A 17,071-nucleotide genomic window follows, 5' to 3' on the forward strand; every position below is an offset into this window, starting at 1 on the left:
AGCTTTAAATTTGGTTTTCTTGGTATTGGTGAATCTTTTACCATGAGAATTATATTGTATGCATTTTAGACTTTTTACTCTTAGATTCTTTTTATTAATGCCTTCCTCTTTCTAAAGACTTTCATTTCACTCTCCAAGCTTCTTTGTGGGTATATGTATGTACATGCAGGCCAGGGGTTGTTGGCAGGTGTCTTTCTCAGTCACTCCATCTTATTTTGTGAGGTAGAGTGTCTCTGGAGCTCACTGCTTTGTCTGAAATGAGTAGCCAGATAATTCCCCTCCTCTGTCTCCACTCTTCTTTCCTCGTTGCTAGGGTTACAGGCACATACTGCAATGCTTGGCATTTATGTGGGTATTGGGTTCTTAACACAAGTTTCTCATGTTTGGGTGACAAGCACTTTACTGATAGGAACTGGGTCTTGCAAGTTAAGTAGGTCAGTTCAGAAGTTGGCCTGCTTTCAGTAAAGAAGAACAGAGAAAAACACAGCTCAGATGGGCTAAGGAAAGCATGCTTTTTGTTCTAAACTTCATTCAGGAGCACAAATGTCCACTAAGTGTTGGCACAGAAGCCAATACACCCCTACACGGATCCTTTCTGGATTTTCCTTGCCACTCTCTCCACATTCACCTCCTGCTACTTTGAATCTATTTATTTCTTTATTTCATTTATTGACTTATTTATTCTGAGACAGGGTTTCACTGTGGTGCGCTGGATGGCCTGCAGGACCTGTGCTGACCAGGCTGTCAGTGCTGGGAGTACAGGGGTGAGCCCCTTGTTTAGGAGCTGTTTTCCTTAAACTGTTGAAGTTGAATGGTTTCCCTTAGTCTTACCGTTCCTCACAGCGTTATTGTAGTGATGTTGGGTTGTATGTTCTTGATGTACCTCCCCTAGCACACTGAGGACCTGAGTGTTGTCTGTGAAGAGGGCTCTTCAAGGGCTCACCTGAGCCTGGTCATCTTCATAGCTGCCCAGATTTAATGTCTGAACACTCTTGCACATAGCCATCAAAATGTTTTAGTAAAAATTTGAATAATGACTATTTCCTAGCGTTAACATGTTAACTTTTTATATGTCAATTAATTCTTAAAATTTTCTTGCAGACCAGAAACTAGAGAGCAGTATCCAAATAAATTTATCCAACGAGATGACACTGAACGGTTTTACATTCTGAACACATTATTCAATCTTCCAGGTAGAGCCCCCTCTGCTTACTCTACATGCTGTCTGTCCTTCCTCCCAGGACCACTTGTTGTTACTCAAGGGAGCTAATTAAATCAACTTGATTATTTTACTTACAGCTTATTCATATGCATTCTTCCTTTTTCAGAGACCTACCTGTTGGCCTGCCTCGTAGATTTTTTTACTAATTGTCCAAGATACACCAGGTATGTTTGTACTACAGTTTTCTTTATCCAGTTGATTTTTAAATTAATGAACAGGGTTTTAGAGAACTGGCCATTGTAGGTCTTTTCTGCTTTTCTAAAGTGAATTTAGTGCTAGTGAGAGATGCTACATTGCCAGCCTGAGAGATGGACAGCAGCAGCAGCTCCATGCAGGCTCTCACCTCCCACACGGCCCCTCTTCTTGCCAGTGTGCTGCAGCCATGTTTGGAAGGGACCACTTCTGATTGGCTTCTCCTGGGAGTGAAGACGGCCAGCAGAGGTGCTAAGTGTGACACCTGAGTGGGAGGTTTGTGTGGTGATTATCTGTCCAAGCAGAGTTACACTAAAACCCCCAACTCATCTCACAGCAGCTGCCAGGAGCCATTCAGGGATGGCCATTTAGTTTCATTCCCAGGCCCAGCAAGGTTTCATCAAGGAGTGAATACTGTTTATTTTTCTGAAAGCAGAGTTTTGACTAAGTCCTGCACAGGTTAGCGGTTCCTTTTGGGGGAGTTGTGTTGCCATTGCTTGATGTGGAGCAGCCTTCTGTGCTGGAGTCTGCTAACTTCTTCCCTGCGGCCACCCACTCAGGGCACTAAACTTGGTGGAAAACTGAGTCACAGATAGAAGTGAACAGCATCTCTGTACCTAGGGACAATGCCAGAAAGATTGGGGTAGAAGAACCTCTGTTCTAAATGTCTGTTCAGCGAGAACCTGTTTATAAGTGACAAGCTTGGTATTTGGGGACCTTGGCCTTTTAGCTTCCATCCAGTATATTATTCTGCCCCCTTGTATTTACTCACAATTATTATATTCCATCTATACAATATTCTGGCCATTTATAATGCTCAGCTGAATTTTGATTAGGGGCAATTCCTAGTTGACCACAGCCTGTACCATGTGATGTGGAACCTTTGTTAGTCCCTTGGTCAGTTTGGACACTCATTGTATTTACTCTCGTTTGGATTCCCTGTCATGTTCTTTTCATTTTTCTGTAGTTGTGACACAGGATTTAAAGATGGGGACCTCTTTATGTCCTACCGGAGCATGTTCCAAGATGTGAGGGATGCGGTTGACTGGGTCCATTACAAGGTACTTGGAAGCTGCTGCCTTACGTGCCTTTCCTCTGGCACAGATCATGGTGTGATACAAACTTAGCAGGTGGAAACAGAGCAGAGTGTGCCTCCTTTTAAAAAAGAAAGTGGAGAGGGCTGGAGAGAGGGTTTAGAAGTTAGAAGCACTGGTTGCTCTTGCAGAGGATCCCAGTTCAGTACCCAGCACCCACATGGTAGTTCATAACCATTTGTAACTTCAGTGCCCAGGGATCTGACGCCCTCTTCTGGTCTCTCTGGGCACCCAGCACTCATGTGGTTCACAGACATGATGCAGGCCAAACACTCATGCACATTAACAGAAAAATAAATTATTCTGAAAATCTTAAAGGGGTTAAGAGAGATTTGCCTCCTATTCCTGTCTGACTATGCTGACAGTCTTTCTCAGTCCTGAGGCTCAGTTTTAGATTTTACTGTTTGCATTTCTGAAACTTATTTAGAAGGCTTTTAGTATACGAAATTATAGTTACGTTTTTTGTGGATGACAGCCCTTTTAAATGTTGTCCAATAACTCCTACTTGCCTAATAATATCAGCTAGTTAGTACTTGATTGATATTTACTATAAACTTTAATAGGAAATGTCTCTTAATTTCTAATTTAAAATATGAATAATTTTATATTTAAAGTCTTCTTTTGTCCTTTAAGTTTTTCACTTTGATAAACATGGATCTATTTGTTTGATAGTAAGCACAAGTTTTCTAGTAAAAGTTAAAAACAGATTTATAGGTCAGGTGTGGTGGCATACCCACAATCCCAGACACTGTACAAGGTCAAGGCCAGCCTGGATTACAAAATGAGGCTTTGTTTCAGAGAAAGAAACTCAATTTGTGAGGTGGGCATGATATCTTACATCTGTAATCTCAGCACTTGGGAGGCTGGGACAGGAGGATCATGAGTCCAAGACCAGCCTGGGCTACGGAACAAGAACTTACCTCCCTCCCCCTCCCTTTTTTTAAGTAGATAAAAACCTCTTTTCTTACTTCTTTTCCTTTCTTCCAGGGCTCCCTTAAGGAAAAGACGGTTGAAAATCTTGAGAAGTATGTAGTCAAAGATGTGAGTACTGAGAGGGAAATAAATCTGCATGGTGAAGAAGTGAGTGATGAGTCCGTTTGTTGTGACATAGACAAGGAAAGATACTTGTAGCGGAATCACAAAGATCTCTATCAGTGTGTCGTTTTAATAGTTTTCCCTGTTTGCTGAGAAACAAGAAGACACAGTGTTTAGTTTATGTTAGCTCTAATGATAGCAGCTTGAGGGTCACCGTGTGCATGTCGTCATGGTGTGATTGATGCTTTATACTATCTAGTCCTCATAGAACCATACATTAGACTCTGTTGTTACTTCTTTTATAGATGCAGACACTTTGGAATAAAGAAATACTTAAACATCATGTGGAAGGCCACACAGTTAGTAAATAGCCAAGACTCACACTCAGATCTTAAGCACTGTGATTGATCCATTAAAAACATTCATGGTTGTGACTTGTTAAAGTGTTTTTACCCTGTTAGCAAAGAATGTTGAGCACAGATTTAAGAGACATTAGATATTAGTGGATACTTTGAAAATAGCTCTAGTTCATAGCATTGCACTAATGTTTTAAAATTTTTTATAATTATGCTACAGTGTTAATGTTACTATAAGGAATGCATTGGAAGTGTGTGTGTGTTTGTGTGTAATCACAACTTTTCTGTGAGGCTAAAATTGTTTAAAACAAAGTAATAGACTAGTGTAGCTCAGCGGTAGAGCACTAGTGTGTGCAGGGTCTTAGGTATGAGCCTCAGAACTGTTTTGGGTTGGTTTTTGGTTTGGTTGTTTTTTTTTTTTTTGTTTTTGTTTTTGTTTTTGTCTTTTAATTTTTCCCCATGGGCTGGAGAGTTAGTAGTGGTTAAGAGCATTTTCTGTTCTTTCAGAAGACCCGAGTTCAAGTCGTAGCACCTATATCAGGTAGATTCACAACTACCTGCAACTCCAACTCCTGGTAGACCTAATGCCTCCAGCCTCTACAGGCACCCACACTTATGTCCACATACCACACACAGATACATAATTAAAAATAAATTAAGAAAAAACCCATCTATACACATACAGAGTCCCAAGATGCAATGACTTACTTTCCTATAGAGTAAAAGCAGAATGCAGTGATAATTTCTCAGGATTTGTGTCACTGTCCTGTCCCCTTGTGTTGACCTCTCCTTCCCTTATTGCTTCAGGAAGGAACACTGAACAGTTGAACAGTTTGAGAAGAGGAGGAAGGGGTGTTTTTGTTGCTAGGCACATCGGTTGTTACACTTTGCTCATCTCTTCAGTTGCGTGTGGGTGTTTCTAGGTAGCACCTGCATCCATCACTTTATTCTGCAAAGTGCTTTCTAAAGCCACAGTGTGTGTGGTGGACTATCTCATAATCTCTGTATAGAATTTTGGTACAGTTTAAAATCAACTTCTGATCTTTAGCATACTTAAATCCTATACTTGAGGAATCACACAGTAATTTAAACTTTCCAGAAGCAGACATGAGGATAGTAAAGATCTTTTGTTAGTGACCATATACTTATTATGACCTATGTAAAGTATGTAATATATATATATATATATATAAGTACTTTAAAAACCTAATAATGTGGCCTTTTAAACACAGAATTCTGAAGCCAACCAACTAATCCTTAAAAAACTTAATTACTCTATTCATATTTGATCAGACTCCCACTCTGACTAAACTGTACACACACAACACTGAAGTATTTTGTCACCGTTTCAGGGGAAATTGCCATTGCTTCTGAGCCGGATGAAGGAAGTAGGGAAAGTGTTTCTTGCCACTAACAGTGACTATAAATACACAGATGTAAGTACTTAATGTCTTCATTTGCTTACACAGGGAAGGGCATTGACCTAAAGAACCGTGACAACACTGGAGCCTCTGAGTGTGTGATAAGGGACATGCTGGAGTCCCTTCATTTCCTGAGCATTCGTTTTTTTTACTTTCATGGTGGCTATTTAAAGATTTTAATTTGGAGAGTTATTTAATAGATTTGTGCTGATAGAATGGCTTTTCTGCCTTTTTAGAACACTATTTATCTAGATCTGAGAAATCACACCCTTTCCATTATACCCCTTGATATTGGTAGTCCTATAGTGAGAGGTGATACGACAAGGTTTTGAATCTTAGCTATTGAAATTTACCATCTTTTATTTTTAATAATTTTAAAAAAAATCATGACTAAAGGATACAGGAAAAAAAACCACACAGACCAAATTTAGATACCTTACTTTTGCTGGTGCAATTATAGGTTAATGGTTCTAGCAGGAAGTTCTGCCCTAACCCAGTTCTCTGCTAGTGACGTGGCAGTGTAGTATCTCATGTGAGGCATTGCTTTTCTCTGAGCCTTTTCTTCAGTGTTCTTACCTCCACATGGTTTCCAGGAGAGCTGGAGAGGGGCAGCTGAGTGACTACATACATAAGTACCTAGAAGTTCATAGTCTTCCTGAGAAGCCAGCCACCTTTTTGCCTGATGAAGCATCAGTTTTTAACTTCCCCGGCCATGATTTCATAAGCTATAGAGAAAACAAGAATGTGGTGAATCTTATGTTGGAAAAAAAAGCTTGTATACATCTTATGCAAAAGTCATATATGGATCTTTCTTCTCCCCCCCACAGAAAATCATGACTTACCTGTTTGATTTCCCACATGGACCCAAGGTATTACAGTAATATAATATGTACTTTGTTAACTAATAATGAATATGTTTAATCATTTTAGAATATTTTAGAAAAGGAAGGAAATGGCCAGGATCCACCTAGAAAAGTCCTAGTTTTAGATGGCCCATTGTTTAATCAGCATTAAAGGAAGTAATCCGGGGCTACCAGAATTAAAAATCTTTGATAATCTAAATATTTATTAGCTAGAAATAAAATGAACATTTATGTGGTCTGTATGAATAGTATCAGAATAAGTTCTTAAGCAGAATTGTTGTTTGTTGTGTAGAATTGTAGATTGAGGGTGATACTAGTTAAAAAGAAACAGATTTCAATGTGAATGTTCTTGGCAGTTTCTAGATTAGTTACTGATGAGTGTTAGCCCAAGAAAGCAGTTAACCTTGGTCTTTAGAAGTCTTTCTGTAGTATGACTATGCTCAGGCTTAACAAACAGACATTGCAACTTCGTCGCACACTTGAGAATTTTAAGTCCCTAGACTTCCATAAATAAGCTTCAGTAAATGCCAGAATTACAGTGTACAGTGCTCTTCATGCTGGCTAACAGCATCTCAGAACACAGTGTTAGCACAATGTCTTCTTTGCAATGAGCTGAAGCCAGTGGCTACCTAGAGCCATTGTTTTAATAGCAAGTGGGATTTCTCCCAGTGCTGCCTTCTGTATTTTAGTTCTGGTGCTGATGGGCCCCTCTCAGTCTGTCTCTTGAATTGTAGCTTGTATCTGCCTAGTTTTTTTTTTTTTTTTTTTTTTTTTTAAATATTTTGTGTTTGAAAGTATTGGGAAATAAGTTACTATACTCCTGAGAATAATTTAAACTGTTGTTTATCAAAGCCATTTATTGTTTTTACCTGTCAGTTTTGAAAAAACTTCATTATTTTTAAGTTCCTTGTGTGTGAGTAAAACTAAGTATTTGGTGTGCGGTGATGTTCTGACTCTTGTTGACTCTGTCCCACCAGCCTGGGAGCTCCCACCGGCCATGGCAGTCTTACTTCGATCTGATTTTAGTAGATGCACGGAAACCACTCTTTTTTGGAGAAGGCACAGTACTACGTCAGGTGGATACTGTAAGTTGAGACGATATGTTCTGATACATTAGCCTTTGTGTTCCTTCTTTGCCTGCTTCCCTCTCCTTATCTTAATGGCCATAATTTCTCTTCTTAAAGTTAGACGTTTTGATCTTAACTGAAGTATCCCAACAAAGTACTAATTGAAGAGAATCAGTGCCTGGGTCAAGTAGCAACATGGGTAGACATTGTGATAAAACGACAGCGCATTTCACAGTTTTTATTCTCTTTGCTCAGAAAACTGGAAAACTGAAAATCGGTACCTATACAGGCCCCCTGCAGCATGGCATCGTCTACTCAGGAGGTGAGCTGTAGGTTTCCCTGTGTCTAGACACGTCTGCACGGTGAGTGCGGTCTTCGTTAACGTGCTCCTTAAGACTTGACTCTGGACAGTTCCGTGGTCTTTCAACACAGTGCCATATAGTTCTTCAGGACCAGAACTGTCGTCTTCTGAGGTCAGCAGTCTGCTGACCAGAGTCAAGGGGTCGAGTTTCATTGTCACTGAGAAGATCCTCTGTCCTCCTTTGCGGGCTTGTCTCAGGGTTCTGCAACTATTTGGGTGTCTTTCTTCTCTAAGGACTTTCAAGAAGCCCATGTGGATGCATTTAATGTCAAGAGTCAGAAATAGTGGAATAAAGCCAACTTAAGGAGAGACCTGTGATGGAAAATGGTTATGGTACCTTTGGTGGTCCTGAGGATTGACTAGGCCTCTCATATTCTAAACAACCACTGGACCACTGGACTCTGTCTCCAGCCCAGCTGTGGTATTTTGATGTTGTTTTTTCAAGACAGGGTTTCTCTATGTAGTCTTGGCTGTCCTGAAACTCACTCTGTAGCCCAGGCTGGCCTTGAACTCAGAGATCCTCCTGCCTCCGTCTCCCAAGTGCTGGGATTAAAGGTGTGCACCACCATTGCCTGACTAGACTTCTTACTGAGAGCTCTGGTCAGCGGAGGAGGGCTTCAAGTCTTGACTAGGTTGTACAAAGAATAGTGAACCTTGGTCTCTAGGAAAGGCTCCTCTTTCCCGTAACTATTCATTTCTGTAGTATATAGCTTGCTGCTCTGAATGCTTTAATGTAGAAACATTTTTCTCATTCACTCCTTTTAGGTTCCTCTGATACAATCTGTGACCTGTTGGGAGCCAAGGGGAAAGACATTTTGTACATTGGAGACCACATTTTTGGAGATATTTTGAAGTCAAAGAAACGGCAGGGGTGGAGAACTTTCTTGGTGATCCCTGAGCTTGCACAAGAGCTCCACGTCTGGACTGACAAGAGTTGTAAGGAACTGTCACTCTTACTTTCAAGTCTTTGCCACAACCAGTGTGTATCTTACATGACAACTCTGACTCGGTTCTCTTAGATAAACACCATTACTTTGTATACAAGACATCAAGTGGACACCCTAACCACTCATATAGCCTGCCGTTCCACACAGCTCTAGAATTTGTTCATACACACGAACACTTCTTGCTCAGGTATATATGTGTGCATAAGAGTCTGTGAACCGCGTTGGTGGCGCACGCCTTTAATCTCAGCACTCGGGAGGCAGAGCCAGGCGGATCTCTGTGAGTTCGAGGCCAGCCTGGGCTACCAAGTGAGCTCCAGGAAAGGCACAAAGCTACACAGAGAAACCCTGTCTCAAAAAACCAAAAAAAAAAAAAAAAAAAAAAAGAGTCTGTGAACCGCGACTCTGGTCTGCAGTCCATGTTTCTCCAACCACATCCAGTAGTCTCAGTCTCTCTGACACTCCCGAGCTGTGATTCTGGGGCGCTAATGGCTCTGAATGCTAATCACCGCTCTTTGTGAAGACAGAAGCCAAATTCCCTCTTAAACTGAGCTGCACAGTGTGCAGTGTGTGGCTCACACCTTTCAGTTGGGGTACAGGGAGCTGCATAAAGGTGTTGAATATGCAAGTTCTCCATCTGTATGTCCTGGGCTATCACCCTCACTGTGGTAATAGTTACCAACTCTGCCAATTGGGCCTACGTTGATGGGAACTGGTTCCTTTACCCAAAATCTGTGTGGACCTTAAGCCTTATTTTCCCACATAGGAAAATGGGAATAACAATAAGATCTGTCTCCAAGCTGGTGAGTCCCAATTGATGTAGTACACATAGAAATAAAATAGAAATGATGGCTTTTCTTCTCAGTGACAGAACCGAATCTGAATGACTCTTCTTGACTGTAAAGATGGTGGAAGAAACCATGTTCTGTGCAGTAGATTAAACTAGGTCCTGGTTCTCTGGGGAACTCAGGAGCATGCAGCTCATGCTGCCTGTTGCTGCTCCTGTTGTCTACACATTTTAAGCTTCCCTCCTGTGAGGTTTTAGAAGTCCTGGTTGATCTGCCACTCTGGACAAGTCACCTGATTCTTAGTCCTGTTTTCTAAAAATGGGGCCGGCTGGATGTCTCTGTTGGTGGAGGTGCTTGCTGCTGAGCGTCCCCTGAGCTCAGTCCCCAGAATCCACATCATGGGGACTGTCTCTCTCCCACACTGTGGCACGTGCGAGCCCACACATCCACACACAAACATCAACTTTTTAAAAGTCAGACTGTCAATAGTTGCTTTGGTGCCTGCCCCCAAAGGAGAAGAAGGTAGTACTTTAGAAGCCCCAATCAGACATGGCTGAAAGGGGGGCTGTGGTCACTGGCGTTCAGATAGGAGATTGTGGGGTCTGCCGTTGGCGGCGTCCACATGGGTGTCAGTAAGCTCCCCTGAGGGAGACCCGGGTGATTGATGTGCTTGACTCGGCCATGCTAAGCCCAGACTGTGCTCTTTGTCACATCTGAAATGTCACCTAAAAGCTAGGTGCTTTTGCTTGATTGATGTAAAACATTTTCTTTTCCTTTCCAAACTTTAACTAGCACTTTTTGAAGAACTTCAGAGCTTGGATATTTTCTTGGCTGAACTCTACAAGTAAGTTTCCCAGTTCTAAAAACCCACCTACCTTTTCAAGAACGAACAACATAGGAATACAGTGTGTTCCTTTCGAGATTTTCACCGTGCTTCCTTTTGTCCCCAGGCACCTCGACAGCAGTAGCAATGAGCGTCCAGACATTAGTTCCATCCAGAGACGGATTAAGGTATCCAGATGGGATTTGGGATAAATGTGGAAAATCAGTTGTCCAAATCATCTCTACGTTTCTGATTTATGCAGGGACTTGTGTGTAGCTGGTAACAAACTAGTTGAATAAGCTGAGGACTGTTTTTTGTAGAAAGTAACTCATGACATGGACATGTGCTATGGGATGATGGGAAGCCTGTTTCGCAGTGGCTCCCGGCAGACGCTCTTTGCCAGTCAAGTGATGCGGTATGCTGATCTCTACGCAGCGTCCTTCATCAACCTGCTGTACTACCCCTTCAGCTACCTCTTCAGAGCGGCCCATGTCCTGGTGAGTAAAGCTGTTTTTGACAGGTCGGATGTGCCTTTGGGTCACATCTGCAACCAGTGTGGTGGAGTGACATGGAGACAATTTGTATGGGAACCACGCATGGCTTACGTGGTTAGTAAGGAAATAGACCACGATAGAAACCTTCTGAATATAACAGGACTTTCTGAAGTTACTTACACTGCACAGTGAAGACTTGCCTCCTTTGGGTAGGATGTGGTGGCTTATACCTAGAATCTCAGCTTTAGTGGGGGCATAGGCAGGAAGATTGGGAGTTCAAGGCCATCTTCAACCACAGGAGACCTGTGTTTACAAACAGCCAGGTGTGGTGGTGCGAGCCTTTAGTCCCAGTACCTGGAAGGTGGAGCGAGCAATCTCCGAGTTAGGGCTACATTGAGAGACTCCTTTGTTAGTACTGATTGAAATAAATGTTTTCATGTGTCGTCCCGAAACTGCTCTGTTTCAGGACCGGTTTAGGGAGTATAAAAATAAAAGGTAAGGTTTTTCGGTTTTATTCATTTTCGTCTGCAGGAAACAACGCAGGCAGCTTAGGTGCGTCTGTCCCTGCCGTTGTAGATTTAACTCATACAGACACCGGAGACGAAAGAGGTTAGGATTCAGGCGGCGCTTATCTTTGCTGCGTCTGTAGCCTCAGCCTTTGCTCTGTTCTAGATGCCTCATGAGTCAACAGTGGAGCACACACACGTGGATATCAACGAGATGGAATCTCCTCTCGCCACCCGGAACCGCACCTCCGTGGATTTCAAAGACACCGACTACAAGCGGCACCAGCTTACAAGGTCCATTAGTGAGATTAAGCCCCCCAACCTCTTTCCACTGGCTCCCCAGGAGATTACACACTGCCATGATGAAGATGATGATGAAGAGGAGGAGGAAGAGGAATAAGGAGGCAAACTAAAACCTGAGCACCCATCCACAAGTCTGGCAGGACTCACGGGGCAAGGGTGGCCTTGTTTGGATTCTATTAGGGAGGGTGGGAGGACCTCATCAAAAGTACATTTGGAAAGTTTCTGAAGGCTTTAAATAATTCTAATCATAGCTACTCACTTCAGTTTTGTGTATCTGTATTCTCTGCAGATTTGCAGAGCTGTAGGAAGGACAGGGACAACGTCAGGCGGAGCTGCACGCAGATGGCGCCCTGTGGTTGTCATAGTGTCTGCCTGTCTGTCTTCCTCATCAGCGTGTCCTCTGCATACACTAAGGGTAGGAGGAGAGGGTTGCAGAGCCTAGAGCCTGGTGGGAAGAGGTGAGCCCCAGTGCCGTGTTCCTACAAACCCCACTTTTCCAGTGTGTCATACAGTGTTGTCCGTCAGTGGAGAGAAACCTTGTGTTCATTATCAAGTGTAGTCCTCTGTCAGGTCAAGTTTTCTTCCGTTAGCTTCTGGGTTTCCTCTGTGGCCCTGGCCAGGCTGCTGCTGTGTGGTGCCTTTGTGGGTTTCCGAGCTGGAAAGTGATTCTAGACTAGACTGGAGGGGTTTGAATTTGAGGCAGAAGTCCTTCCTCCTCCTTGCTACATTTTTAAAGATTGGTAGCATGAATGCTTTTTGTTATATGAAAACAATCCTTTTGGGGAATGTAGGTGAAGCTAGAAAGGTTCGCAGAGAACAGCAGGTGCTGCCTTCATCGGCATGGGCTGCAGGAACGTCCTGCTCCTCCCACACAGACGGGAAGGGGCGCTAGAGCAAAAGGTACAGTCAGAGTCTGTTCCCTTGAGAATCCTGCGGGAAATGACTTCCTGCTCTGAATACAGCCAGAGCCTGTGAATATGAAGGCACGTGACTGCCTGCCAGTGCGGGGAGGTGCCCCACTCACACTTGGAAGGGTTTTAACTCTCAGTTCTTTTCTTCCATTCTTGGCCCTGGTCACTAGGGTACTGGCTGCCCTAGAGCTCAGGGAAGTGTATGGCTAATGCTGACATCTGCCCGTGTGAGGTACAACTGTCAACTGTCACAGCCTGTGTTGGGCCTCAGGTGGCTTTAGGGTTGGCATCTCTTAAGGGAAATGACATTTTCAAAATTGCTAACTATATCTGTATCACTTTTAGTTAAAGAACATGCTTTATGTACAGTGTTTCATAGGTATAAAGATTTTTTCACCAAGGTTTTGGCTTTTTTTTTTTTTTTTAAAGACCAAGTTTACCTATGTAGTCCTGGCTGTCCTGGAACCCCTGTGTAGAACAGACTGGCCTTGAACTCACAGAGATGTGCCTGCCTCTGCCTCCTGGGTGCTGGGATAAAGGCGTGCTCTACCATGGCCGGCTTGTTTTAAAGTAACCATTTGATAGGGATGGAACACAGCTCAGCAAGTGTTCTGAGCCAAGGCCTGCGGCCGCACGACTCCACTAGCTGCGGCTTTAGAGAAGGTCATACTAAGGAACAGCATTCTGACTGCTATCTCGGGACCATGTGCATGGACAGTTAGATCTGTCCTTAAAATGTAGAGACTCTGATAGCCGCCATGCTCGTTACAAACTGTTGTCATTCAGGTTGGTGTCACAGTGTTAAGTCTCTCAGGCCCAGATCATCTCTGTGGCACCTGACAGCTGCAGTGCGCACACTCCTCAGTTTCCCTTAGAGCCGAGGTGGACACTGCTCTGCTCTGCTTTCTCTCCTTTGTGCCGTATCTCTGACAGTGTGCTCAGATGACTTGGGGGACTGCATGGAGAGTGCACAGTCGGGAGAATTCCCATTGAGTCACATTTTCCTCAGATCCGCAGAGGGGGCTGCTAATGAGCTAGGGCTCCACGAGGGAGCAGCGGATGATCCCCTGTTCGATATGTGCTGGCAGTCTGCATGGCAGGTGACTGAACCGCTGTGACTGGACAGTTGAAAATATAAAACGTGAACGCCCTGGCTGTCCTGGAACTCACTCTGTAGCCCAGGCTGGCCTCGAACTCAGAGATCCACCTGCCTCTGCCTCCCAAGCACTGGGATTAAAGGTGTGTGCCACCACCGCCCAGCTTCATTGTTTTCTTAAACCTGAATAACTTAGATGACAACAGTGGCAGACTTTCCATCATTCTCGAGAACCTTTTCTAGGGATTTTGTAAACACTGCTTAGTTTTCAGGCTTTATAGAACATCAGAATTCAAAAATCCCTTCTTCAGTGCTAGACTGGACTCCAGGCCTGGAGTGTGTGTGGCACTAGGGATCCCGGTGTTTCCTGGGCAGGGTCCCATAGCTGGAGAGTTGACCGTGCACACTTCTCCAAGAGCGCCCCAGAAACCATTTGAAGCAGAGAAAGTTCAGTGTTTGTTTTATGTCCAAGATTTCTGTCTGCCGTAAGTACAGGTCTGCTGAGATCTATAGTAAGCTGCCACCCCCGTCAAGCTACTCCAAGATGCTTTTTAAATTTTGTTTTAAATAGAAAAACTGGGCTACACAAACCCTGAGTCACATTGTTTTTAGAAAGCCACTTGCAAAGCTATATGCACTTACATCTCAGATTTAAAAGTAGCTTGTCTATGTTTAGATGTTTCTAAATCTTAAGCTTACTTGTTTAAGAACTTTAAAGTCCTGCAATTTTTCCGAGGCTTCTTGGACATTTTAAAATACTCTGCTTATTCACCACGAATAGCCTGAGATAAACAACTGCATGTTTCAGTCTGTATTAGGACATGAACGTGGCCCACATTCCATGTTATGGAAACTCGTTGACCTCTTTCTGATGGTGGGAAAATGACATGCAGAAGTCATCGCCATCCCTCAGCAGCCCCGTTCCCGTGAGGCTGAGAGTTAGGGCCTTGGTACTCGGTTTCTCACGGCGTTCCTTCTCGTTACTAGGCTATTAGCTTCTCTTACAGCTTTTCCTCAGAGGGAACAATTTCTAACCGTACATCTGAGGATGCCTGAGACTACAATCCTTATCAAAGATGAAACAAGTTTGCCCTGCTAGTGAGGCCCATAGATGATGTACACATGTACAACAGCCAAAAAACAGCCTGGAGACTGCAGAGTCACACTGCCACCCACCTCCACTGTGGACACCGCAGAGTCACACTGCCACCCACCTCCACTGTGGAGACTGCAGAGTCACACTGCCACAGACCTCCACTGTGGACACCGCAGAGTCACACTGCCACACACCTCCACTAACAGGAAAACAAAAATTTACCCCCCCACTGCTGTGCAGAAATAGCAGAAAGCAGATCATTTAGAAAGAATATTCATTTACAAAAGTCACAGCTTTTTTCCTCCTCAGTTTCCCTTGTTTCTCCTCATATGGCAACAACAGTGTGATGAAGATGTCTGAGAAAACACTGTAATTGCAAGAAATACAATGTAGCCACATGCCACACCAGCGTGTCTGTTAACAACAGACCATGGCTATCACGGTGGGCCTATAAGGTTATATGGCCTGCAAGGTTATATGGCCTGCTGATGCAGTCACATAAGGTTACATGTAATGTGTGGCTTGTGAAAGTACATGCTATGCGGTTTCCATGAGGTCGCCTGATGACACATTTCTCAGCACTCATCCCCACTAAAATGATGCATGAGTGGACACAGTCCCCTAAGTTCCTCTTAGAGCCACAACATAAAATCACACCTGACTTAAGTCTGAGCACCGTCACAGACATGCATACTTGTACACCACATGTCTAAGTCATGGGATTTTCCAACTTAAAATTCACAGTTTTGAGCCTGGCCACTTGATGTTTCTTCACACAGGGTAAGGGTCCCAAACTCCATCCTGTTGCTAGAGTAAGATCAGGAGCTGTTTCACACCAAACTCTTCCCAAGGATCTGTAGATGACATGGGGACTGGACTGAGGTAATGAGCCTGTGTGCCGTGAACATTGTCCCCATGGAGACGGTGATGGTCCTTCAAGTCTCAAGTTCCTCAGAGTTTGCCAAGCAAACCTTCCCAGCATTGAACGTTGTAATAAATGGCCATTCCTTACTGAGAGGTTCTCAGTAGAGTTAACCTTGGACTTGTGGGTGTGGGGTTTTCCATTTCCAGAGAGAAATGGCTGAGTCTCAGGACACCTGCCTGGGGTTTCCTGTCTTTTCAGCACCTCAGAAGCACTAACATAACAGCAGGAAGCCTCTCACCACAGCCCAGCATTCATTCCCCTCAGAAACGTGTCCCTCATCTGGTCATCTGCCAGGACAAATGACAAGGGCCACATAACAGTTCCTTTATCCTAGGACTTCCTGATCACTTGTACCTAGAAATAGGAGTACAGATGTGAGGCCCTCGGAGAAAAAATAAAGCAATCATATAGCAAAAGAGCCAGTCAGCAATCCAATAGAGTAAACTTTTGGGGCTTTAATGAGGACTGCGTCTCATTAGATTTCATTGCTTTCAAGATCTGTAAAAATAGGTGGGGCTGTAGCCCAGTGGTAGAACCCTTGCCTTGCATGTCAGGGGCCCTGGGTACCACACAAAAGCACAAAGTAAAGTTGCCCGAGGTCAGTGCCAGGCTCAGAAGTTAGCGCTGCCGCCTCTCGAGTGTCTTCCTTCTGCTGGCTGCCTGTTTCCTCGAAGCTCTGAGCTCAGTAAAGCGCAGAAAGGAACTGGCCCAGGTGTGATGGGGTCGCACAGGGTCGTCACAGAACTGCCCCTTCTGGGGCATTTTCTACCCAGCTCAGCACTGATCTAATGAAAATTCAACCACAGCAGGTCGCCGAAGGGAATGTGTGGTCGCCATCTTCCTTCCCTACGACTTTGTGCCGAGTCTAGGGAAAAGGAGCCAGACACTGGATACAGGTGCATTCTTTCCCCTTCAGGAAATGTTCATGGTCAGAGAGAGGTTTAAAGTCGGTCTCGCCAGTACTCCATGGAAATGTTCCCGCCCAGGACAAGGGTTAAGACTGACCGTCGTGACCAGGCACAGCCGGGACTCTGGAGGGGCCACTCGAGGCTTGATCCTCAGAGCGTGGGATCGTTTGGGATGGAAAATACAGAAAATAAAAACAAAAAGAAGTGGCAGTCAAGTAGTGGGTCACCACGCACCTTGAACTTCAGCCAGAAGGTGTTGTGGGTCTTGTCAACAGAGTGGGGAGAGGCCAAAGGAAGAGGTCTGAGGTGACAGCAAAAGTTGAGGGTCGTTCTTAATTTGAAGTGCATCTAATGTGCCTCCGTACCTCGTGTGTGTCACTTGAGGGTCACACGCCCATGAGCCAACCCTCCTCTCTGATTAGAGGACCACAGAGCAGTTCTCATCTTTAAGACCATTGAGAGGCCGCCGCCAAGGACAACCTAGCTCTTCCTGTGCCTGGCTGCTGTGTGTCAGGAGGGCAGCAGGGTCTACAGCAAGCTGGGTGGCTGCTTCTGCCTTTTCCAGGGAGTGGCTGCTGGGGCGGCCACTCCAGAAGCAGCTGTACCGGGCTGTAACTTGGATGTCAGACTTTGCAGTGTCTGTCCAAAGGAGATGCCCTGAAGTGA

At 44.3% G+C, this 17,071-nt stretch overlaps 1 protein-coding gene across 13 annotated transcripts in view; it reads left to right on the forward strand.

Moving 5' to 3' along the window:
- Positions 1-12,782, forward strand: part of Nt5c2 (5'-nucleotidase, cytosolic II) — a 132,774-nt gene extending 119,992 nt beyond the window's left edge. For 7 of the 13 annotated variants that reach the window (XM_037206310.1, XM_028874677.2, XM_028874679.1 and 4 more), the window contains 13 exons: positions 1,102-1,193; positions 1,329-1,386; positions 2,382-2,475; positions 3,496-3,549; positions 5,252-5,335; positions 6,148-6,189; positions 7,161-7,268; positions 7,506-7,572; positions 8,377-8,547; positions 10,136-10,187; positions 10,294-10,354; positions 10,487-10,663; positions 11,333-12,782. In XM_037206310.1, coding sequence (XP_037062205.1) covers positions 2,416-2,475; positions 3,496-3,549; positions 5,252-5,335; positions 6,148-6,189; positions 7,161-7,268; positions 7,506-7,572; positions 8,377-8,547; positions 10,136-10,187; positions 10,294-10,354; positions 10,487-10,663; positions 11,333-11,566 — 1,110 coding nt within the window. In that variant the 5' untranslated portion in view covers positions 1,102-1,193; positions 1,329-1,386; positions 2,382-2,415 and the 3' untranslated portion in view covers positions 11,567-12,782. Of the gene's footprint in view, positions 1-1,101; positions 1,194-1,328; positions 1,387-1,465; positions 1,691-2,381; positions 2,476-3,495; positions 3,550-5,251; positions 5,336-6,147; positions 6,190-7,160; positions 7,269-7,505; positions 7,573-8,376; positions 8,548-10,135; positions 10,188-10,293; positions 10,355-10,486; positions 10,664-11,332 lie in introns of all 13 variants that reach the window. The other 6 variants (XM_037206322.1, XM_037206312.1, XM_037206324.1 and 3 more) reach the window with 2 other exon arrangements.
- The last annotated feature ends 4,289 nt before the right edge of the window (positions 12,783-17,071 follow it).

This window comes from Peromyscus leucopus, chromosome 1, assembly GCF_004664715.2.
Source record: "Peromyscus leucopus breed LL Stock chromosome 1, UCI_PerLeu_2.1, whole genome shotgun sequence".
NCBI lineage: Eukaryota > Metazoa > Chordata > Mammalia > Rodentia > Cricetidae > Peromyscus > Peromyscus leucopus.